This window comes from Poecilia reticulata, chromosome 23 (genome assembly GCF_904066995.2).
Source record: "Poecilia reticulata chromosome 23, P_reticulata-male-v2, whole genome shotgun sequence".
In the NCBI taxonomy this organism is placed as follows: domain Eukaryota; kingdom Metazoa; phylum Chordata; class Actinopteri; order Cyprinodontiformes; family Poeciliidae; genus Poecilia; species Poecilia reticulata.
In genome coordinates, this window is record NC_088852.1 from 3,735,069 (window position 1) to 3,759,706 (window position 24,638).

Here is a 24,638-nt window from a genome sequence, read left to right on the forward strand (position 1 = left end):
GGCGGCCATCTTGTTTTACAGCTTGTGTTTATTTGGACAGTTAAGTCAAGCCAACTTTTTTAACGATTGTAGGACATTAAAGTTGGAATAAAATGAGAATAAGTTAATATTACCAGAATAATGTCAAAAGTAGTAACTTCATAAGAATGTTTGGATGAAAAAATATCAAAAATGAGGAATCTTGAGCCTCTTAAGACATATTTTGCTATTTTAACTCTAGTTGAAATTATCAAAATAGTTGATTATTTCAATAAACGATTAATCAAAGTTAATACAATTAACCAGGATTGATACAATTTATCAGGATTAATGATTAACTGGAATTAATCCGATTAATACTGCTGATACGATTAATTACAATTAATATGATTAATCACGATTAACAAATAATACAATACAATAATCCTGATTAATCATCATGAATAAGGATTAATACAATTAATCAGGATTAACATGATTAATCACGAATAATCATTTGACCATAGCTTTAGATCTTAACGAGCTTAGCGTGGTTTCATGTTTAAATCTCTGAAATATTCCCAAACCACACATGAACCTCTCCAAAGACACATCCACTGAAAAATAAAACCTTTTGACACACATCTCTCACTTCCAGCCTCACTTCAATAAAAGTTGAGCTCCTTTGACTCCCAGCTGCCTTTAACAAAGACACTCAACAGAGCACCATGATGTATTCACTTATATCTACAAATGGAATAAGAAATCTTTGGCTCGACATTCCAACCATGAGAGTAAAACTGCTTCACTGTCACACATCAGAGAACTTTTTTACACGTTAAAAAGGATCTTTATTTGGATTTCTATGCTGGAAACAGACACGGGCAGCCTAATAACGAAATATAAACAGCCGTAACTATATTCAGATGGCGATGCTGACCTTTGCTGCAGAGTCTCCACGGTGTCTGTGGCTCTCAGGCAGCTGGTGTTATGACTCGAATGTGACATTACACAACAAATGCACACAAAGGCGAAGGCAGAACTGCTTTGCTTTCAGATCACCCTGCAAAGTTCATGCATCGCCTCTCAGTGGACGCCAAGATAAATCAAGACCAAAACCAAAAAAATTTAAACGGACTCAATTCCAGCTGGTTCAGGGAGCAGAAGCATGCTTTGTAATGTAAAAAAAATTAGACTTTTATTAATATTTCTAAAAAATTTCCACCTTCTAATGTAACAATCCGGTTACCCACAATGAAAAGGAGAGCTCAAATAACCAGGCTGAGTAAGAAATGCAGTATATTTTGATCTAATTTCAGGATTTTCTTGTGTTTCTTGCCAAAAGAAGACTTTCATATGTTGACCTGGATGTATGTTTCTCTGCAGAACTAAGAAATCAGTGTTTCCGCCAGTGAAACGGCGGAAACACTTAACCAGGCTTAACTTTTGCCCCCACCAGATTAGCATTGCTTATTTACTTAAGTTTTTTTTAAATGTTTGCATTTTTAGAACTTTATAGATGGTGTTAAGGTATTAATCTTACAATCCTTCAATAACGTAATTATCATGTGATATTTTAAAATTTTCTGTCAACTTTAAACGCTGGATGAATGACAGCCCAACCACCAGGCTTAGCAAGTTTTCTGGGGGAAACTTTGTATTGCTAACTAATCTAGTAATTGATTAATCATTAACTGGCGCATACAGAGTCAAAAACGATAATTTGCTGATAAAACAAAACTCTTAAAGCAGTTTTAGTCAAAAACTGAACAAAAAATTTGCACATTTTGCATTTAAGATAAAAAAAATTTAAATGCCAAGAAAAATGACTTTTTAATGCAACATAACTAAACTTTTTTCATATTATTGACTGTTTGCTTTGCTATAGTATAAGCACTTTTTTGTACCCTATTCCTGACTGATACCTTTGAGATAATATTGATATTCTGTAACTTTTCTGCAAACTATGAACAAAATGATTGGAATGAGGAAGCTAAATTTAATTTCTTTTTTTGTCAATAAAAATCAGTAAAAGATGTTACATTTGAACTTAAGAATCCTAAATGCTTCATAAAACTATTATTATTGCTGTCAGGACACGTAATAAAACCAGGCTATTTGAGCTTTTTTCTGTTTTTCATGTTCTCTTAAAAGATTTATGAATTTTTCAGTCGGTTTAAAGAGGATGTCTGTCACTTTAAAGGTGGATAAACCTTTTGAAATGATCCATCATGGTTTCATGTCTTACTTCACAAAAACCGGCACCTTTTTTTTTTTTTTTTTTATATCTGCTGCGTTTGTCCAGGGTGACAAAACACCTTCCTCTTTGTACGATCCCTTTCATTTACCATCAGAGACGCTGACGTTATTCTGAAGCTCTCTGACAGTTTCCGACTTTGAAGACGAGCATTGACGTCTGAACGCTCACAGCTCACAAGGTCAGCCGTCATAATGCGAACACAAATAAAAAAAACAACAGTACCTGCAGATTCTGCTGGGGCGTTTTCTGATTGTAAGAAGGAAAGACGTATAGTTGGAGTTGGAGGCCGTTTATATGATAATTGGGGGAAAAATTTGATTTAATCAAAGTTTTGGTTTTTCATTTTTGGAAAATAAATTCCTTTAGCTTTAGACTGATGACGCCATTTTGTTTGACAAACGTTTTCCAGCTTCTATTTATTTACATTTTAAATTCAGGTCAACTCTCCGACAGAATATTAGGGCCAGACAAATGTTTTTTTTTATTCTAATAACAAAAATAAAGTTATATTATTACAAGAATAAAGTAATAATTTCAGATTTTACTTTTAAGCTTATCGCTTCGTCCTACTTCAGACATTCAGAGTCCATAAGAAACTGACCATGCAAACAAAAATACATCAAAAAGCAGCTAGAAAAACTCTTCGTTTGATCGCATCGTTGGCTGATCGGACTCAGAGGAGACGGACATTTTGAATCTGGAGGTGAAAGGATTTAAACGGTTAGTAGCTGCGTTTCCATCACAAATCTTTGCCTATTTTATACTAATGTAAAAAAAGAAAAATAAGAAATCTGTAAACGCAATAAGTTAGTAAAAACCGTGTCAAATGTAAACAGTTCATGAGATATAGTCATAATTCAGCCAGGATGGTAACAGTTTTGCATTTTTCATTATAGTTTAGTTTTATTTCCTTGTTGATTTTTTGCTTAAATCAATTTTTAGAATGTGTTTGCTAGTTTTTATTAGTTACATATTTAGTTTTATTTTATTTTTATTAGTTACAGTAATAGTATTAGTTTTTTTAAGTGCAGAATCCGAGTATTGTGATGAAATATACAAAGATTGGGTAGTGAATACTACACAGAATAAACCATTTTTTTTTTAAATTATTCAAATTATTACTAAACAACCAATTAACTCAACTTCTCTTTTGTCATTTTGAGGACCGGAGGATTATGGGTTACCGTAATTTGCCAAAATTTAACATGAAAATAATTTTGAAAGGCTAATAATAAATAATTTAATAAACACAAAACAAATTTTACATCTACAATTTCAGTATGTTTTAGTTTTATAGACACACAAAATAGTTTCACTTTGTTATAGTTTGTTCCCCATTACCTACCGTTTTTAATTATTTACGTTAATGAAAATGTCTGTTATTTAATTTATTTTAGTTAACAGTAAGAACCTTAGCAGGCTCGTTATCTGTCAGCCATCAGAGAAAACTTACGCAGGCGTTGGAGCGGCTTCGTGTGCGGCGTTTTGGGGAAATTATAGTCGGCGATTGTACAGAAGATTCATGGATTCAACACATCTGAGTGACAAAACATTTTACGAACTGAGATGCACATTGAAAAAAACAACTACTTCCTGATGTCTTCTTTGTCGCTTTTGGCAGTAGTAACATCCTGTAGCTGATCAGGTGTGATGCGAATAAATTGTTTCCGTTGCAGTTTTGCAAAAAAAAAAAGCGGCTGAAAAACCACGTCATCTAGCACAAAAAAGTTTTGTGTGTCAAAATTGCCGTATTTCCATTCTGCAAATTTTTTTTTGTAATTTAATTTTTGTGCAATTTTATGGTTAATGGAAACGCAGCTACTGTTGGTCAATCTAAGACTGACTCAGCTTTTACTACTGGACTGAAACACACAGAATCACAGACTTTGCTCCTCTGGAGAACAACAGGCAGACGTGTGGACTTACCTGTGCCCCCTCTCTGCACCACCAGGCTGGCCTCTGCCCCCACTGCACACTCCTTCAGCAGCTCCACCACCTGCGTGTGGGTGAATCCGGCCACTGCCTGCTTGTTTATCTCCAGGATCAGGTCACCTTCGCAGAGACCCGGACAGCCCTGAGGCTCCAGGACTTGCTTGACGCGCTGACCCGTCAGACTGTCTGCGATCGTGAAGCCGAACCCGTCCACGCCCTTCACCATCGTCACCGTCAGCAGCTCCCCTTGGGTTGCCCCCGACGACGCCATGGAGACGCTGTCGGGCGGCGTGGTGCCGGTGGTGGCCGGGAGCGAGCCGTCCAGGTGGGTGTCGCCCGGGTGAGCGGCGAGAAGCGGCGGCTGCTGGGAGTTGACGTGGTCCTGACCGGGGTCCGTGACGAAGCGCGCCGTACGCGTCAGGTAGTCCAGGTAGTTATCGTAGCCGGTTCTGCCGTTCACCATGATGGGCCGCTGCTCCATGATGCCCAGTGGGGAGATGATGGTGGTGGTGGCGTTGTTGGTGTTGGAGGCGTCCTCTGGGTCGTAGGGTAAAGGGTAGCCGCGACACAACACGAGCGTCACGCTCTGACCGATGGGAACCGACTGGAAGAGTTTAACCACGTCAGCGTGGGTCGTTCCCAGAACGCAGACGTCGTTAATGTAGACGATGACGTCTCCTACGGGAAAACAGAAACGAAGAGAGAGTCAAGTGTAGACTATTGCTGAAACGATTAATCGTTTTGAATTGATTATTGAAATAATCATCAACTATCTAGTAATCAATTAATTGTTAAAAGACTCAAATTCCTTATGTGGCAAGAAACAATTAATCGGATTAATAGTGTCAAATCAATTATTTAAATAATCATTAATATAATAATCATATAATCGTTAAATGGAGTATACTGATTCAAAAACAGTCAAAGTTTAAATGAAAAATATGCAGAATTTTTTATCCAATTAATCGAATAATCAACAGATTAATCAATAATCATTACTTGCTGCTCTCATATAATCATCTAATGCTGTCAACAAAATGTCTAGTTAAAGTTTTAATGACAAGTTTAACGTTGAAGAGATTTTATTTTTGTCAAAAAGTCAAATTTAGTTGATTGCGATTGATTTGTTAAATCAATAAAAAGGGTAAATCATTCAGGGGAAGAATACTTTTTTTATTTGTTTTGGCAATTATTTACATAAGTGTTTAGATTTAAGGGATTTTACGATGCAGCATGTCGCAAAAAAACTTTTTTAAAGGTAAAACATAAAAAGCAACACTGAAGGTTATCACTGATCATCAGAAAAGCACAGGTATGTTTCTCCCAACATAATAACAGTTATGCCATAAATATAGGCAGGAAGTCAAAAATCAACAAGGAAAAAGTAGAAAGGAGCCACTAAAGAGGTTAAAAAACAAGATAAGACAAATAAGAGCTAATGTGGGCTCATTTACATATAATGAACAAAACAAAGGCACAAATTATATAAACTAATTAAATGGGCATAGAAAAATCAATGCAATTTGGCGTTTTAGTAAAGCTATGATACTAGCCATCAGATTCTAACTGCAAAACGACTTAAAGCTCAGTTATGTGTTTACAGTGTCAGATGTATCCAGGCACACGTTTCCTGCCATAAACACAGATAAACAAAAACCCCGATAATCTCTTATCTGCCTTTCCTGCGTAAAAGGGTAAAGATGACAGGTGGCCATAAGTGTTTGCCTTTTATGGCTTCCAGAGCTTTTATTTGCTCACTGCAGAGTAGATAAAACCTAGCAGACAATTAAATGTTCCCACACAAAAGGACGCCACATGCATCCGTGTCTCCAGCTCTTTGCTAAATATAGTGTTTTACGCTCCACAGTGGAGGCGCTGGGCGCCTGGGAACAATAAAACCAATCCTTATAAAGGGCAGGCGCTCAGCATTACCTGCTTATTTTCTAATTATAGGCAAACTGTCGGGATTTCTAGAAAGTGTTGCGAAGCTTTCCAACCAGTCAGTTGCATGAGAAGATAATTCATCCAATATTTATGGATTAATTGTTAAAGTGAAGAAAAAAAGGTTAAAGCCTCGGAGCGACAGAAGTGAATGTGATCTCTCATTGTAAACGGAGTCGCATGCAAACGATTTCTGGTTTCTCTGCTGGTAGTGGCAGAAAGAGCACACACCTAGAGGCGGCGTGACGTGAGGGACTTTTTAATTAATCAGGGTAAACGCGGCCGACATTTGCCTTGAGCGTTTGTGTCACAATCAATAGCCGGGCGCGCTGGCAGAAAACAAATGATGGTGCGGTGACCTCGCTCTCGCCGTGTCTCTCAGTTTGTGGCCAGACAGAAAATGCAGACAGACAGGAAGCAGCAACACCTGTAAGAGGTATGAGCTGGAATCCAGGCATCTGCACTGATGACCACTTTAAATTCATGATGTTACGACTATTTTAGTTATCGATTAATCGATTATTCTGATGATTAATCGGGGACAAAATGGGCACATTCTGCAAATGTTTCACTGGAGCCTTTTTATACAATATTAGAAAGACATTAAAAGATGTAAATAAGTAATTAAATTCAATTTTGAGATAAGAAAAACATTTCATTGTCTAAAATTCAACACAGCATTCCTTTAGTGAATGCAGCTACAAAATACTTTTTAACACAACCCTTTCTATTTGACTTAACATCAGCACGGTGAAGGGCTGATCTGTTGATTACTTTTAGGATTGCCAATAGATAACTGGATAGCAATTGAATTTGTTATTGCAAAACTTGAACCGGGTGAAGCTAAAATTAAGACACCTGATGAGTTTTGGGTAGAACATATTTAAAGAAAGGGTTTATTTTTTTGTCTCAAATGCTAAATGTATATTTTTTTTGTACAGTTTTGACCTAATTACAGCTGTTAGAATGTTTTCTTTCAGCAAATGGGCTTTTTTGAGGCTTGATACGCCAGTTAACTATTAACTGATGAGTAAAATTAGTTGACGATTATTTCAATGACTGATTAATCACGATTAATTTGATTAACTGTTTCAGAACTATGTGACATGACTCACTAAAAATCAGTCTGAGGAATTAATTTACCTTTTAAAAGTGCATTTTTTATGGAAAAGGTTGAATTTAAGATGTTATATGCTAACATTTCTAAGGTGACACTTTGGAAGAATAGATAAAATGTTGCCAAACGCAGATCGACAAAAAAACTGCAGTAATGTCAGATTCCTGCAAATTGGAAACCACGTTTTTTCACAGCAGACTCACAGTGACCAAGGACGACTTTTCCAAGCTGAGTCATCTCACTGTTTCTTCCCTTCATAATTCTACATGACATGTTAATTTCCCTCTAATGGTGTGTTCAGAAGTGTGTGAACATAAGAGGACTGAGGGTCCCTGCTGAGAGGATTATGGCATCTCAAAACTCCCAGCAGGCTTTCGATGGAGACTGCATTTCCAAGTCCAAGAGATATCTTCAGGTTTTAGCAATTAATGTCCTTTTGCTTTGCTATTGCAATATATGTCCAAATGATAGTTTATCTGTCAGAAAGACTGAGTGAGTTTTATCTTGCTGCAAATTATGAGAGCATATTAGAAAAAAAAAAGAAGAGGACAACATTTAAGAGGATGATTCTTCGAACTAATCGGACGAGATTTTATTTTGCTGGCAAAATTAAAGTTTTTCTACTTAAATAAAGCGTCTCAACTGCTTCAAAAGACATTACAAGTGCTTAAAAAAAAAAAAAAATATATATATATATATATATGTTTAAACTTAAATTACTGTTTAAATATATTAAACATTAATGTTTTCTGGTATACTGGAAAATGAGCCGTTTCACAAATCTTACATTCAGGGCATTAGGGCGTTCCACCGTTACCTAGCAACCACAGGCCAAGCCCAGCCCGTTACCTAGCAACCACAGGCCAAGCCCAGCCCGTTACCTAGCAACCCGACTGGAGCTCTAAGACGTTTTGTCAGCTGGTTTTACTGCTGTACAATAGTTGCTAGAACAACAAGTGGTTGTTCTGTACTCAACCTTTTTCTGTACAAAATACATTCAGTTACGATGAGACGTTTTTGTAGTGACCATGTATCAGTTTGTGCTGCTTTAACAATTAAAAGATTTGAAATTAGTTTTCTAGAATCTATGTAATTTCAATTACTAAAATCAGCATGAAGTCATTTGGATCTACTTTGGTTTGATCTGAGGTAATAAATGGAAATTGAGGGAAATAGAAAGTCTTCAGAAAATAGTATGCAGTGAAATTAAACTACGTGAGACTTGTATATAATTTTTATCTCATTTATCACCATGTTTCAACACAAAATACCTCATTACCAAGAGAAATAAATTGGTACGAAATGGGTTAAGAACATAAAAACAAAGAATTGGTAAAAAGTGAGTTTTGTCCCACAGCCTAATGTAGCCCCTGCTACATTCTGTTAGCTAGCTAGTTTAAGCTACTTTACTTTGTTAGCTCCTAAGGCTCTTTAAAAGCAGCATAAATAATTGTCAGATTCTCTACTGTCAAGAGTAAAACTTTCAAATATGAATAAAATTGATTATTTCCAGTTACAGAAAGGCTGTAAAGTGCATTTTTGTTTGTTTTGGAGGAAGAATGTGCACCAAATCACACTGAACTTAAAAAATAAAAGGTTTATCCTTTTGAAGCAGACACTGTGGTGCCTGGATAAGGATGTAGCTCAGCAGAAACAACCCCTTTGGTGCTGAATAAGAGGCAGTAATTAGGCTCCACAGTTTGTAGCAACTTGTTAGACCCACTAATCTATATAACCCTTGCTCCTAAGGGGCGTAAATGTAAAACTATGTTGAACAAATGCAAATATTTGCATAAATAAAACAATAAACGTAAAAAATATCAATACTATAGTATTAAATCTAAGCGTTAAGACACTAAGGTCCATAAAACAAAAGATCTGAGTTTAAAACAAGTATGTATCCTTGACAAACTGCTCTATAGTGGAATTGCTTGACAATGACGCCCAAGAGGGGTCGAATGCAAAAAGAGATAAGAACCTTCAACCCAAAATTGCAAATTTCACACCCCTCCCAGGCCTGGGTCTCTCTGAGTTTCTGTGATTGTGCCTGCTCTGGAACTGTAGAAGTAGGACACTCAGTCTGAAGAGGGGGCTGGAGCAAGGCTGGTGAGACACAGATGAAGATGAGCTGAAGGGATCGAAGAGGAGTAACTGTTAGCTATTTTGGGGAAAATAATACATAAAACAAGAGAAGGGAATTCTAAAATAGAGTAGGAGAACAGAAACAGAGAAGAGACGAGCTTTATTAGTCAACTAGGGATGTATTTTGTACCGGTGAACCTATAAGTCAGTAAAAACAGGGCTGGTAGGGGCATTTATGCTAAAGCAATGACATGAATTTTTCAAAATCTGCAAGAGGACAAAGTTTTAAAGAGGACACATAACTTTCGATCAATGTTTTTAGAGTCAATGTGATGAATAACGTCCAAAATTAGATTATTTGCTCCACAATATACATCAAAGTACAACCTGACTACTATTCATCCCTTGACCTTTAGTGCAGATGGATCATCTCAGAGTACAGCAGTTTGTTCCCCTATGTGGCCATGACCAAGAGCTGTAGGACTCAGTCTGTTCCATGATTAATGGAAGAACAAAAATGCACAGTTGGTTCGCCGGCATGTGCATATATCCACATACAAAGCTTCTGCCAGTGCAATTTTTAAGATGAACTGGCTCTAGACTTAAACAGTATTCTCAGAAACTGAGAAAACATTTTAAATCCATATTAGGGTTCCAAATAATGATCGATTAATCTATTATTCTGATGATTAATCGATTAATTTGATTTAAAAATCTGGCATATCATGCAAATTTCTCACTTAATCCTTTTAATACAATATTACAAACACAATGAAAGATGCAAATAAACCATTAAATTCATTTTAAAATAAAAAAATTTACATTTTGTGCCTAACAGGCAATAACAGCATTTATATTGTGAAATTTGACATCAACATGTGAAAAGTTCAGTTTTTCTGCTTGACTTGGCAGCAATAAATTGCAGCACTAATTTGTTGAATACATTTTAGATTAACTGATTAATAACTTGATAGAAATTTTTTTTTTTGCATAATTTGCATAATTTAAACCAGCGGAAGCTAAAACTGTGGCACAAGGAGTTTGGGTAAAACATATTGACAGATAAGTTTTGTATATATTTTTTGAACAATTTTGGCTTTATTACAGCTGTAAGTATGGGGGCGGGGGGGTTCAGGAAATGACCCTATTCAGAGTCTATATACTCCAGTTAACCATTAATCGATTGCTAAATTAGTTAACTATGATTTAAACAATCGATTAATCGCGATTAATCGCTTTAGCTCTAGATTTAACTGATTCAGATAAAAGTTTTTTTTTTTATTTTGTTATTTGTAAGTACTGGGGCTCAGTTTAGCTCTGTTTCAGACAGTGTGCCAGCCGTTCCTGGGGTTTACCTGTGGCCATCTTGCCATCGGCTGCGGCGGGTCCGTCGGGAATAACGCTTTTGACCTGGAGGAACTCATCGGGCTCATCCCCACCGATGATGGTGAAGCCGAACCCCATGTTGCTCTTTTGCAGCGCCGTGGACAGGAAGCTGCCTTTCAGCTGAGTCGGGTCTCGGGTGAACAGGGGCTTCTCTAAAAATGAAAACAAACAAAAGCGATAACTGGTTTAAATATAACCCCCAGTTAATTTTTTTTCCAGTCACTGAAAGAACCTCAAAGCTGGAGCAGGGTGGGGCTCAGAGGGCGGAGGCATGAGGAGGAAAGCTTGTCCACTAGGAAGGGAAACTGGCAGGGTAACATAACTGGACACATGTTGGGCCGTGGTGCCGATGGATGCAGGTGAGGTTTAGCAATTCTTACTCCAGATGCAAAAATCCGTCTCCAAATCGCTCTCCTCCAAAGCTGATGCCCTCCTGATCAAAATCTTAAGCGCAATTGAAATATTCCAAAAATGTATATTTTGCAGTTTTGGATTTTAAAAATGTTCTAAGCAGAGCCACTCCCTCCTACTCTGAAACCCCAACCCAACGCTTACACGCGCACGTGAAAATGGCTGCAAACAGATGCACATTTATACAACCGTACATCTTTGGAAAACAGAAGTGGAGCCTCCTGCGACAAGAATGCAGCAAGTGGTCTCTGGAAAAAGCTAATCTTTTCCAGCAGCCATTGTACAACAGTAAAACCAGCTGACCATCACACTGGAACTCTGCCTGGGTTGCTAAGTAACCTGTTGGGCTTTGACAGGGTTGCTAGGTAACGGGTATTGCTTGCTGATTTGTGACGTTACACTCTGGAGGTTATCGAAACACCTCATTTTCCAAACACCTAAAAGTATTAGCTTACTGCAAGAAACTTTCTGGTTGTTTTTTTAAGCACTTGGTTTGTTTCTAGAAGCAGTAGAAACCTAAGAGGAAGTATAAGAACATGAATTTTAGATTAAAGATCCACTTAAAGGTTTACAATAAAATGCTTACTCAGATTTTTTTTGTTTTTCCATTTCTTCTTTTTGCATTTTGAAGCTCTACTTAGAACCGTCTTAACATTCAGCAGTGCAAAATGTGAATTCTTGCCATTTTTCAACTGGTCTTCAAACTTTGATCAGGAGCGCACGATGGGGCAGAGAGCGTGCAGCAGTGGTGCAGTTCATGGGTCCAGCAGAAAACATGCTCTCAGCAGGGGATCAGTTCCACAGGAAGATGCTCGGGGAGTTTTAAGGAAAAGTGGGAGAATTTTTTTTAGAGGAGCGCCTTGAGTAGTAATGAGCGGATCTCAGCCAACAGGATTAGTCACACTTAAGCAAGTCCTACGTCTTTCCACCTCGGAAGCTAAATCTGGCTAACAGGAGAGTTTACATCCTTTGTTTGTCGTCACTGGTCCAGATTTAGTGAGCGATTACCCTCACTGTGTTTGCTTATGCACGGAGATAAAACAAGTCATAGTGCACAGTCATTGCACAAATCCCCAAAACGGCCTCAAGGGAGAAGCTTTGCATGCGTACAGTAAGTCACGAGCGCAGGCAGCCATAGGAATGACAGTCAGCCGCTTTTTTCTTCCTTCTTGGCCTACTTACTGACGATGTGCCACAGGGAATAGGGGCTGCACACGGGCTGCTCGAGCAGAACGGTGCAGGCGGAGGCGTAAAGGGGCTGCGGATGCCGCTGCCTATGAGGGCACGTGTTCATCCGCCGAGTCAGAACGCTCCGGAGCGGAGACACTTCGGCGGAAGAGGAGGTGGCGTACGAGGGAGCCCGGCGACCGGTTGTCGGGGAGCGGGACAGGTCGCCGAGGCTGTGGCAGCGCTCGGGCGCCGGGCCGGCCTGCGCGCGAGGGCGCCTGGGGAGGGTGGCGCTGGGGCTGGCATCCTCCGCTGGCGTTAAAGTGTGAGAGAAGAGGAAGAGGAAGGGATGAAGTAAAGAGGAGAGAGAGCCTCACTGGACTGCACACAGGTAGTTTGGAGTGGTGCACTATGACAGAAACAAACCTACACTTCCACAGTCCAGTACCTCCTACCGCTGGGAAACGACAGATGGGGAGAATCGAGTCACAATTAAACCAACAAGTTCAGTTAGATACAGTTTGAACGATTCACTTCAAGCAGGGACAGTTGACCTGATCCAACCACTAAAAGCTGTGGAAAACAAGCAGCTTTAGGTGTAAATATTGCTTTTAGAATCAACAGTCCTTATTGTCATTGTGCACAAAAGAAAACACAAAATTTGAAAAAAGCCACTCACAAAGGCATGTCAAATAATTGACTAGATTAAGTAATTACATCTCAGTAAATATAAAAATAGTATAAACACACAGAAACAACTGGAATGTTAAGAAAAGAAAAAAATCAATAAATAAACCTAAATATTTATTCATACAACTCCCAATATAGGGAGGAAAGTTTTCAACTAATAAGTTAATCTAAAGCTGATTAATCTTATCGGCTACTTCCATAAAATCTGAATTTTCTCTTGTATTAAGAGGGCTGATGTCTTTTCATAAAATAAAAGGGCTACATTTTTTACGCTGATGTTTTTAAATATTAAAAAAAACGTAAAAATTTTAACATTATAATGTGTCAGTTGTATTAAATACTGGCTGAATAAACAGAAAATTGATTTTCTAACATTATTAAACTTAGACGTATTTATAAAACACAAACAAGAACTCCATAAGCTGATGAGTAGAAAAATAAAAGATGAAAATAATAATGTGTTAAACACTTGATTCCCCATGAACATAGAGATGTTCATACAGAAGTCTGTGTATGTAAAACAATGTTAAAACTTCACTCCAACTTCACAAAAGCCTCAAAACCATAGACATAATATAAGAGTAGACCCCGCATTTGCTGCTCCGGCGCAGGAAATACGGCGGCCATGTTGGAGCGGTCGACCCTCCTACTTTGCTCAACCAAAACAGAAGATGCCTCAGCACTGAGAGATATTGTTGTTTGGATCGATGGACTATTGATGTGAGGGCTCCACAAACAACATTTCACATGTAAGATGAACATATTGTGTATATTTTGTGATTAGAATATTACTTATTCGTGTATTTGTGTCCACCGGCGAGATACCAGCTAATATTAGCTACAGTGCTTGGTGTAATACGGGTTCAGCCCCGCTATGAAGGCTAACTGAGATTCTGTAAATCTAAAAAAATTTATTATTTTCTAACATTGACTTAGATTATCTGACACAAGAGCCTACATTAGAAATGAAACAATGTAACATACATTATAAAACTTATATTACGTGTTATAACATTCACCAGCAAAGTTTACACAGGTGGTAAAGACTATTATTTATATGTAATTCTTTCACTAGTTAGATACATCCCAAATCTTCTGTTTTTGTTTTGAAGGTTTCATAAAGACACGATGTGAAGAAGAAGAGGGTGATATCTATAAAGAGAGACAGATTCACTGCAGCTCGGATGAATCTCACATCGGATTTTGGACTCAATCTCAGCTGCTGAATCTCTGAAGCTAGAACTCGTCGGCTGAAAAACAGATATATATCTATATATCTATACATACACACGCACGCGCACACACACACACACACACACACACACACACACACACACACACACACACACACACACACACACACACACACATGATTCAGTATTAATCATTATTTATTTGTGTTTGTATAGTTATATAAATATGTATTGATATTACTAAATGTATTAAATAAATTATGAACGGCTGTGGGCTTTGTAAAATGCTCATCATACATCAATATCAGAATATTCCATTCCTATTATATTGTTTATAAATGTAGCTTTGATAGATGTTTGAATATGGTTTCCAGTAACAAAAAAGCGTGTTATGATCAATTAAATGCGCTGATACGTCATTGTGCTGCTAAACACATAACGCTAAGTGGAGTGGTGGACCGCTCCAAGATGGCCGCCCTAAATCTCGTCAGTGACGAGAGCGGTCCATGAGGCGTCTATCCTTATGGATACAACGGTTTCTTTTTCTTCATTAGGCTGTTACACAATAGTTCCAAAAGTATTAAAATATTTAAAAAAAAATAGAAAATGGACACAATGATAAAAATACAGAGGGATTATTTATTTTGTTAACACCGCGGACTGCATAAAAACAACAACCCGCCTTTAAACTGTTACCTGTTGCCATGGTTACCAAATGCCGTCTTGCTGTTTTAGCGTAAGTATGTTATCAGAATACTACAACTGTTTATCACAGCGTGATACAATAATTAAAAAAAAATCCTAACTGACATACAACATGGATTATTTAGTTTGTCAGACATTTTTATACAAAGCATTTAAATATCTAGTTTTAATTTTAGCTAATTTATCAGCATGCTACCAAGGCGCTTATTCAACCAGTCCCTGACTTCCTCCTCTTGGCCCCAGCAGGGTGTTTTGTTTTCACCGTTCAATTCACCAACACAGAGCTTAGAATTCCAGGACATTAATTAATGGGACAAATTTTATAAAATGTAACTAAAATCTCCAATTGTTACAACACTTATGAATATTGCTTTGGAATAAAACATTTATTAATAAACATTGATTTTAAAACTAAAAATGTTATTGGCTGAAATGTGAAAGGACGGCTGGCTTAAACAAATTAACTGAAAACAATTATAGTAAAACAAAAAAAATTTATTATATTTAGCTTGAAATGGAGTAAGACATAGCCGATGCCTCATTAAATCCTAGCCCCATTAAATTCTGACATTACGGATGAGTAGGGAACTCTTTAAAATAGCGGGTTAATTGATGAAAATCATGCTTGATGTTAATATAGAAACGCTTCTGTCTTTTTTACCATTATGTTCCTTCACACTCCATGAGATTCCGAATCTGTCACTAAAGGAAAAGAATTAAGAAATAAAAACTAAATTAAAAATAAACAATATTTAACTAATAAAACTAAAAAACTAACTGAAATAGATAAAGCCTGGAGACCGACAGGACTTGCTACAAAGCCCTGGAGGTCAGACCGTAGATCAAAAGGACTCGCTGTGAACCCTAGAGGTCAGACCGGAGACCCACAGGACTCGCAACAAAGCCACGGAAGCAGGCAGGGAGACCAACAGAACTCCATATAAAGCCCTGGAGGTTAGCCCGCAGACCAAAAGGACTCGTTGTGAATCCTAGAGGTCAGACCGGAGACCAACAGGACTCCCTACCAAGTCACGGAAGCAGCCCGGGAGACCAACAGGAATCGCTATGAACCCTAGAGGTTAGCCTGGAAACCAACAGGACTCGCTGTGAACCCTAGAGGTCAGACCGTAGACCCATAGGACTCGCTACAAAACCACAGAAGCAGACAGAAGCATGCCGGGAGACCAACAGGACTTGCTACGAGGCCCTGGAGGTTAGCCCGGAGACCAAAAGGACTCCCTACCAAGACACGGAGGCAGGCCGGGAGACCAACACGACTCCATATGAAGCCCTGGAGGTTAGCCCGCAGACCAAAAGGACTCGCTGTGAACCCTAGAGGTTAGCCTGGAGACCAAAAGGACTCCCTACCAAGACACGGAGGCAGGCCGGGAGACCAACAGGACTCCATATGAAGCCCTGGAGGTTAGCCCGCAGACCAAAAGGACTCGCTGTGAATCCTAGAGGTCAGACCGGAGACCAACAGGACTCCCTACCAAGTCACGGAAGCAGACGGAAGCAGCCCGGGAGACCAACAGGAATCGCTATGAACCCTAGAGGTTAGCCTGGAAACCAACAGGACTCGCTGTGAACCCTAGAGGTCAGACCGTAGACCCATAGGACTCGCTACAAAACCACAGAAGCAGACAGAAGCATGCCGGGAGACCAACAGGACTTGCTACGAGGCCCTGGAGGTTAGCCCGGAGACCAAAAGGACTCCCTACCAAGACACGGAGGCAGGCCGGGAGACCAACACGACTCCATATGAAGCCCTGGAGGTTAGCCCGCAGACCAAAAGGACTCGCTGTGAACCCTAGAGGTTAGCCTGGAGACCAAAAGGACTCCCTACCAAGACACGGAGGCAGGCCGGGAGACCAACAGGACTCCATATGAAGCCCTGGAGGTTAGCCCGCAGACCAAAAGGACTCGCTGTGAATCCTAGAGGTCAGACCGGAGACCAACAGGACTCCCTACCAAGCCACGGAAGCAGACGGAAGCAGCCCGGGAGACCAACAGGAATCGCTATGAACCCTAGAGGTCAGACCGGAGACCCACAGGACTTGCTACGAAGCCACAGAAGCAGACAGAAGCAAGCCAGGAGACCAACAGGACTTGCTACGAGGCCCTGGAGGTTAGCCCGGAGACCAAAAGGACTCGCTGTGAACCCTAGAGGTTAGCCCGGAGACCAACAGGACTCCCTACAAAGCCACGGAAGCAGGCCGGAGACCAACAGGACTTGCTACGAAGCCCTGCAGGTTAGCCCGGAGACCAAAAGGACTCGCTGTGAACCGTAAAGGTCAGACCGGAGACCCACAGGACTCCTTACCAAGTCACGGAAGCAGAAGGAAGCAGGCCAGGAGACCAACAGGATTCACTATGAACCCTAGAGGTTAGCCCGGAAACCAACAGGACTCACTGTGAACCCTAGAGGTCAGACCGGAGACCAAAGGGACTCGCTACAAAGCCACGGAAGCAGGTCGGGAGACCAAAAGGACTCGCTGTGAACCCTAGAGGTCAGACCGGAGACCCACAGAACTCCTTACCAAGTTACGGAAGCAGACAGAAGCAGGCCAGGAGACCAATACGACTAGCTATGAACTCTAGATGTCAGCCTGGAGACCAAAAGGACTCGCTACAAAGCCACGGAAGGAGGCCTGAAGACCAACAGGACTCTTTATGAACCCTAGATCTCAGCCCAGAGACCAACAGGACTTGCTACAAAGCCACGGAAGCAGGCCAGTAGACCAACAGGACTCCATATGAAGCCCTATGCGAGTCCTGTTGGCCTGGAGACCAACAGGACTCGCTGTGAACCCTAGAGGTCAGACCGGACACCAACAGGACTCACTATGAACCCCTGGAGGCTCACTTTTTTTGTTAGAAGTACCATCTTTCAACCCAATACCTCAGAGTGCCAGTTTGATACATTTTCAGAAGTGTATTGCACACGCCTCCGATTACACGTCTGAGTGGATGTGACTTCTTCTGTGGCTGGTCTGAAACTGACTGTATGTCTTTGTGGGCTTCCTCATCAGATGGCTGCTGGTTTTGCTGTTCCACTAATTCCCTGTGCCTTTTGTTCAGCTGTTCCACGTCAAGCTCCAAGTTTTTGATTTCCTCCTCCAAGAGGTGGTTTACCTGCTCGAAGACAGAGTTTTCCTGCTGCAGGGCGGTGTTTTTCTCCTCCAGGGCGGCGTTCTCCTCCTTCAGTGTGGTATTTTCTTTCTCTAAGACAGTGGTTTTCTTATACATTACCTTCCTTTCCTGCCTCAGGTTGCAGACTTTCTCAGCATAAACTGTTGTCCCCCTCCAAGATGAAGTTTTCCTGCTGCAGGGCAGTGTTTTTCTCCTCCAGGGTGGAGTTTTCCTGCCTCAGGTCGGAGTTTTCCTGGACATGAACTGTGTTATCACTCTCCAAGAGGTAGTGCACCTGCTCGAGGACAGAGTTTTCCTCCTCCATGGTGGTGTTTTTCTCCTCCAGAGTGTTGGTTTTCAGCGTCAGGTTGATGTTCTCCTGTTCCAGAGCCCTGAATTTCTGTTTCAGGGCGGCAATTTCCTTGTCATAGTCAGCGTTTTTCTTCTCCATGACAGTGTTTATCTTTTCCAGTGTGGCGTTATCCTCTTCTAAGGTATCCTCTTCTAATATTTTGTTTTTGGAAATTTGTTAAGTTATATTTATTGTTTAAACTCCATCCATCCATCCATCCATCCATCTTCTTCCGCTTATCCGGGGTCGGGTCGCGGGGGCAGCAGCTTCAGAAGGGAGGCCCAGACTTCCCTCTCCCCAGCCACTTCTTCCAGCTCCTCCGGGGGAATCCCAAGGAGTTCCCAGGCCAGCCAAGAGACATAGTCCCTCCAGCGTGTCCTGGGTCTTCCCCGAGGCCTCCTCCTGGTGGGACGTGCCCGGAACTCCTCACCAGGGAGGCGTCCAGGAGGCATCCTGACCAGATGCCCGAGCCACCTCAACTGGCTCCTCTCGACATGGAGGAGCAGCGGCTCTACTCTGAGTCCCTCCCGGATGACCGAGCTTCTCTCTCTAAGGGAGAGCCCAGCCACCCTGCGGAGGAAACCCATTTCGGCCGCTTGTATCCGTGATCTCGTTCTTTTGGTCATGACCCAAAGCTCATGACCATAGATGAGGGTGGGAACGTAGATCGACCGGTAAATCGAGAGCTTCGCTTTTTGACTCAGCTCTCTCTTCACCACGACGGACCGGTACACCGCCTGCTTCACGGCAGACGCTGCCCCAATCCGCCTGTCGATCTCCCGCTCCCTTCTTCCCTCATTTGTGAACAAGATCCCCAGATACTTAAACTCTTCCACTTGAGGCAGGACGACCCCCCTGACCCGGAGGAGGCACTCTACCCTTTTCCGGCTCAAGACCATGGCCTCGGATTTGGAGGCACTGAGCCTCATCCAGGCCGCTTCACACTCGGCCGCGAACCACTCCAGCAAGAGCTGCAGGTCATGATCTGATGAAGCCAGAACTTCATCAGATCTGGCTGATGAAGTTCAGCCAGCTCTGAACTTCATCATCATTTTTGCGGATGATGACCACATCATCCTCAAAAAGCAGAGATCCGATCCTAAGGCCACCAAAATGGATCCCCTCAACACCTCGGCTGCGCCTAGAAATTCTGTCCATGAAAGTAATGAACAGAATCGGTGACAAAGGGCAGCCTTGGCGGAATCCAACTCTCACCGGAAACGAGCCCGACTTAGTGCCGGCAATGCGGACCAGACTCTGACACTGGTCATACAGGGACCTGACAGCCCGTATCAAAGGGCCCGGTACCCCATACTCCCGGAGAACTCCCCACAAGGCCTCCCTGGGGACACGGTCGAACGCCTACTCCAAGTCCACAAAACACATGTAGACTGTTTGGGCGAACTCCCATGCACCCTCCAGGACCTGCTGAGGATGTAGAGCTGGTCCAGTGTTCCACGACGAAAACCACACTGCTCTTCCTGAATCCGAGGTTCGACTATCCGACGGACCCTCCTCTCCAGGACCCCTGAATAGACCTTACCAGGGAGGCTTAAGAGTGTGACCCCCCTGTAATTGGAGCACACCCTCCGGTCCCCCTTTTTGAACAGGGGGACTACCACCCCAGTCTGCCAATCCAGGGGAACTTTCCCCAATGTCCATGCAATATCGCAGAGTCGCATGAGCCAACACAACCCAACAACATCCAGAGCCTTAAGGAACTCCGGGCGGATCTCATCCACCCCCGGGTCCCAGCCACCGAGGAGCTTTATGACCACCTCGGCGACCTCGTCCCCAGAGATTGGAGAGCCCAACCCAGAGTCCCCAGGCTCAGCTTCCTCAACAGAAGGCATGTTGGTGGGATTGAGGAGGTCTTCGAAATATTCCGCCCACCGGACCACAACGTCCCGAATTGAGGTCAGCAGCGCACCATCTCCACTATAAACAGTGTTGGTGCTGCACTGCTTCCCCCTCCTGAGACGCCGGATGGTGGACCAGAATCGCCTCGAAGCCGTACAGAAGTCTTTCTCCATGGCCTCTCCAAACTCCTCCCACACCCGAGTATTTGCCTCAGCAACAACCCGAGCCGCATGCCGCTTCGCCCGCCGGTACCCATCAGCTACGATTGGAGTCCCACAGGCCAAAAAGGCCCGATAGGACTCCTTCTTCAGCTTGACAGCATCCCTCACCGAAGGTGTCCACCGACGGGTTCGAGGGTTGCCGCCGCGACAGGCACCAACAACCTAGTGGCCGCAGCTCCGATAAGCCGCCTCGCAATGGAGGTATGGAACATGGTCCACTCAGACTCAATGTTCCCCACCTGCCCCGGAACGTGTTCGAAGTTAAGATACATCACAAATCTTCTGTTTTTTTTTGAAGGTTTCATAAAGACACGATGTGAGGAAGAAGAGGGAGATATCTATAAAGAGAGACGGATTCACTGCAGCTCGGATGAATATCACATCGGATTTTGGACTCAATCTCAGCTGCTGAATCTCTCTGAAGCTAGAACTCGTCGGCTGAAAAACATATATATATATATATATATATATATATATATATATACACACATACATACATATATATATAAACATGTATCCAATATATATTATTCAGTATCCATTTACTAAATCATTATTTGTGTCATTATTAATCAATTAACATGCTCATCATACATCAATATCAGAATATTCCATTCCTATTCTATTGTTATAGCCACTAAGCATATTTAAATATACTTAAAAAATACAATTGTTTATAAATGTAGCTTTGATAGACGTTTGAATATGGTTTTCAGTAACAAAAAAGCGCGTTACGATCGATTAAATGCGCTGATACGTCATTGTGCCTGCTAAACACATAACGCTGAGTGGAGTGGTGTACCGCTCCAAGATTTCCGCCCTAAATCTCGTCAGCGACAATAGGTGAGAGCGGTCCATGAGGCGTCTATGCTTATATTATGTCTATGCTCAAAACCAACCTTGCTTATCGGCGCCATGTTTTGACTGTTTTTCTGCGTCTTCTCCGCTATTCTGTCATCACGTCTTCTCCTTGGCAGCACATCAATCATTGGTAAATGAGGAGTTGTCACTGCTCCGTCATGTAACTCGGCTAAATGAGCGCTATTAAGATGAAACTAAGGGACCTTGCCGTGTGTCTATATTTCAAAACAACTTAAGAAGCTTGTAGAGTATTTATATTTCAAAACAAAACCGCATAAAGTGAATTTTCCATCCAACAAGCGACTCTGTTTGAACCGTTTATCTTTCCCTTTCTGACATATCCCCGCCGCCATCTTTGTTTCTGTTACTGGCGCCGCTTAAAGATGACCGGCGGCGCCCTCTGCTGGATGGCGGCCAAACTACAGCACTATAATGACGTGTTAGTGGACGTTATGGAAATAATTTTGATCTATTTTAATCTAGTAAATCATTAGTCGACAATTAATCATAAGCATATTCATTGTTTCAATCCCTAATCCTAACACATCTCTACAACGGACGGAGAAAAAGAAAAACAAAACAAAAAGTTTTTTTACTAGAAGAAAAAACAACAGAAAAATGTAGAATAACCTAAGTTACAAAAGGTGATTTTATTTATTTTTTTTACTTTTCTGAGTTTTTTTTCAAGCAAATTTTCGAGTTTTTAATTACAGATATTTCCAAGTTTTTTTCTAGAAATTATTTTATGTCTTTTTAGCAAATTTTAGACACTTTAAGCTCAGAAACTTAAAAGAATTCTGAAATTAATTTCACAATTTCAAAGTTTTTAACAGAAACTTTCTGCTCCTTTCATTGTTTAAAAATCTACAATGACCCTAATATGCCGTCGTAAATCTCCTTCAATTTGAAGAGAACGGTTTATTTTGAACATCAGACACAGCCAGGTATTGTAACAAACACTAAAAACTGTAATTTTATCAGAAAAATAAACTTAAAAGAAACTGTTGTACTTATGCATCATTCTGTGGGGCTTCTCTAATGTTATTAATGCATTAAAGAAGCTGATAGAATAAGAAATAAACAGATAATTGGCTAAAACTTGGACACAGTTGTGTGTTTAAAGATGACAGTGAAAGCAAAGGTGCAGAAATAATTAAAAATGAAAACAAAAAATGTCTAAATGCTTTATAAAAGCCTTGACTTTTAACTATACCAATAATTTGTGGGCTTAAAAGAGGAAAATTGGACCAATTCATTTAAACTCTACCAATTCTGATAAGAGAAATCCAACAAGAACTAATAAGGGCAATTGTATATGCTAATGCATTTACTTGAGTCTGTGTGGATTAGAGAAAATACATAACATGTTTTTAAATTATAGCCATGTATTTGTTGCATAATCATTACACTCCGGAAAAAGAGGAAAATAAATAATTATAAGCCCAAATGCCAATGATAAGTGTGCACAAAATGGCACCGTAATGCTAAAACGAAAGCTCAAAAGTCAATAACATTCAAACAAATGAATAACAGACCTTTAGAAACACAAGGACAATAAAATTCAATCTTTGAAAGGTAAGATTTTGTAATAAAAATCAGATGAATTCATGTCCTTGTAACAGTTGAAACCAGATTTTAACTGCATAAAAAGAGAGATGTGCTTCATTTCTCAGTCTGTTGTTAAATCAGAGCAAACATTTACAGGTTTATTTTCTGCTTGCTAAATGCCAGAATCATAAAATAGATTTTTTTTATTACCGTCTTTAAAACGAGACATTTTCATATATCTCCTGAGCATTTGGTGGGACTGGCTTTTTGAGTTGAGTTTTGGGCAGCAACTAATGATTATTTTAGTTTTGAGTGGCACATATTCACAGACAAAGGATTTTTTTAAATCTTAAAATACATTTTTATCTTAATTACTGCTTTTGGTAGGTTTGTCTTTCAGCAAATGGCTTTTTTTAGAGTGTAAACTCCAGCTAATAATTGTATGAATAATCGATTAATCACAACTAATCGTTTCAATCCTAGTTGAGTTGCATGTTTTGCACCAAAACATGTTCAACTCCAGGACACAAAATCTTCCTCCTTCCTGAACAAAATGTTTGCTGAACATTTGCATGATGTTTATACTTGCAAATAGTTATTTGAGCAGAGGAACGCGGGCGGCTCCTTCAGGCATTTGGAAGTTTTCCGATGACGCCACACAAGGAAACGGTTAAATTAAGGTCTTTGCTTAAATAAATCCACAGGTGGGACTCAAAATACTTGGAATACTGGTTTTAATTGCATAAATATCTTACATATAAGAAAGAATATCATCCGTATAGTCTTACCTCTGTAGATGGCGGGAAGGGGCAGTGAGGACAGACCCTGACTTTGCATCTGCTGCTGCTGCTGGAGTCTTCTCTTCGCCTCCAGAACCGGGTTCTCAAACTGGGTTCTTCTATTTATATGACTAGAACGATAAAAGAAAGGAAAGAAGGATATAATTCAGAATAATTCAGGGTTTCACCCAATCAAAATGAAGACATTTGAGAACTTATCGCTTACGAACAAAATTTAACACTTTATCGCACCAAATGTGTCATATATACTATATATTGGAAAGGTAACGTGAACTTAGTCAAATTTGGTTTATTTATTCTCCAAAGTCATTTTGTTTAATCAAAATATTATTTTCTCCTGACATTAAGTTGTGTTTAGTTCAGCTCTGCTGCTCTCGGCAGTTGCTGGTTACCGTAGTAACCAGCAACTGCCAGCTCCTCCCCTTTTTCTGTTGCCGTCGGCAACTGTGGCACCACTAGGATCAGCACTTTTGTTTTCTTTACAAGTATTATATTTTTTATATATTTTAGACAAATTTAATCATACACAGAGTTTCATGTGTAATTTTGTCACTTTTTGTATATATTTTTTAACTGTTATAATTACAGTTGTACATTTTAGTTGCGTTTAATTTCACAACTATTAACTGCTGTCAACTATTTGCTCTGTAGTTTGTTTAGGTTAATTTACTGTATTTTATTTAGCATATGATGAATGTTTGTATATTTTATGTTAAAACATACTAACATACTTCTAAAAATATATATTAATTGTTATTTATGTTAAAAATTAGATTATGTAGATTAATGATTAAATTCATGTTAAGACTATATGATCACAGTTAACTTGTTCATTTTCTGTTGCCATCTGTATTTTACTCGTGACAACACAAAAAAACTAAAACTTTTGCCAAACAGAAAAGTTCAGTGAGAAAATAAATACATAGTATATACAACAAAATTTAAGGCTTATTAGTGTTATTTAAGACCAAAATAAATTTAAGACATTTTAAGGCCTTATCTTGAGATACATAAATTTAAGA

The 24,638-nt window shown here is 40.3% G+C and overlaps 1 protein-coding gene across 2 annotated transcripts in view; it reads right to left on the reverse strand.

Annotated features, from left to right (window-relative positions):
- Nucleotides 1–24,638, reverse strand: part of magi2a (membrane associated guanylate kinase, WW and PDZ domain containing 2a) — a 241,119-nt gene that overhangs the window by 36,077 nt on the left and 180,404 nt on the right. For both annotated transcript variants that reach the window (XM_081604010.1, XM_081604011.1), the window contains exons 8-11: nt 23,605–23,726; nt 12,270–12,566; nt 10,646–10,828; nt 4,145–4,828 (exon numbers count right to left, since the gene is read on the reverse strand). In XM_081604010.1, coding sequence (XP_081460136.1) covers nt 4,145–4,828; nt 10,646–10,828; nt 12,270–12,566; nt 23,605–23,726 — 1,286 coding nt within the window. The remainder of the gene's footprint in view (nt 1–4,144; nt 4,829–10,645; nt 10,829–12,269; nt 12,567–23,604; nt 23,727–24,638) is intronic.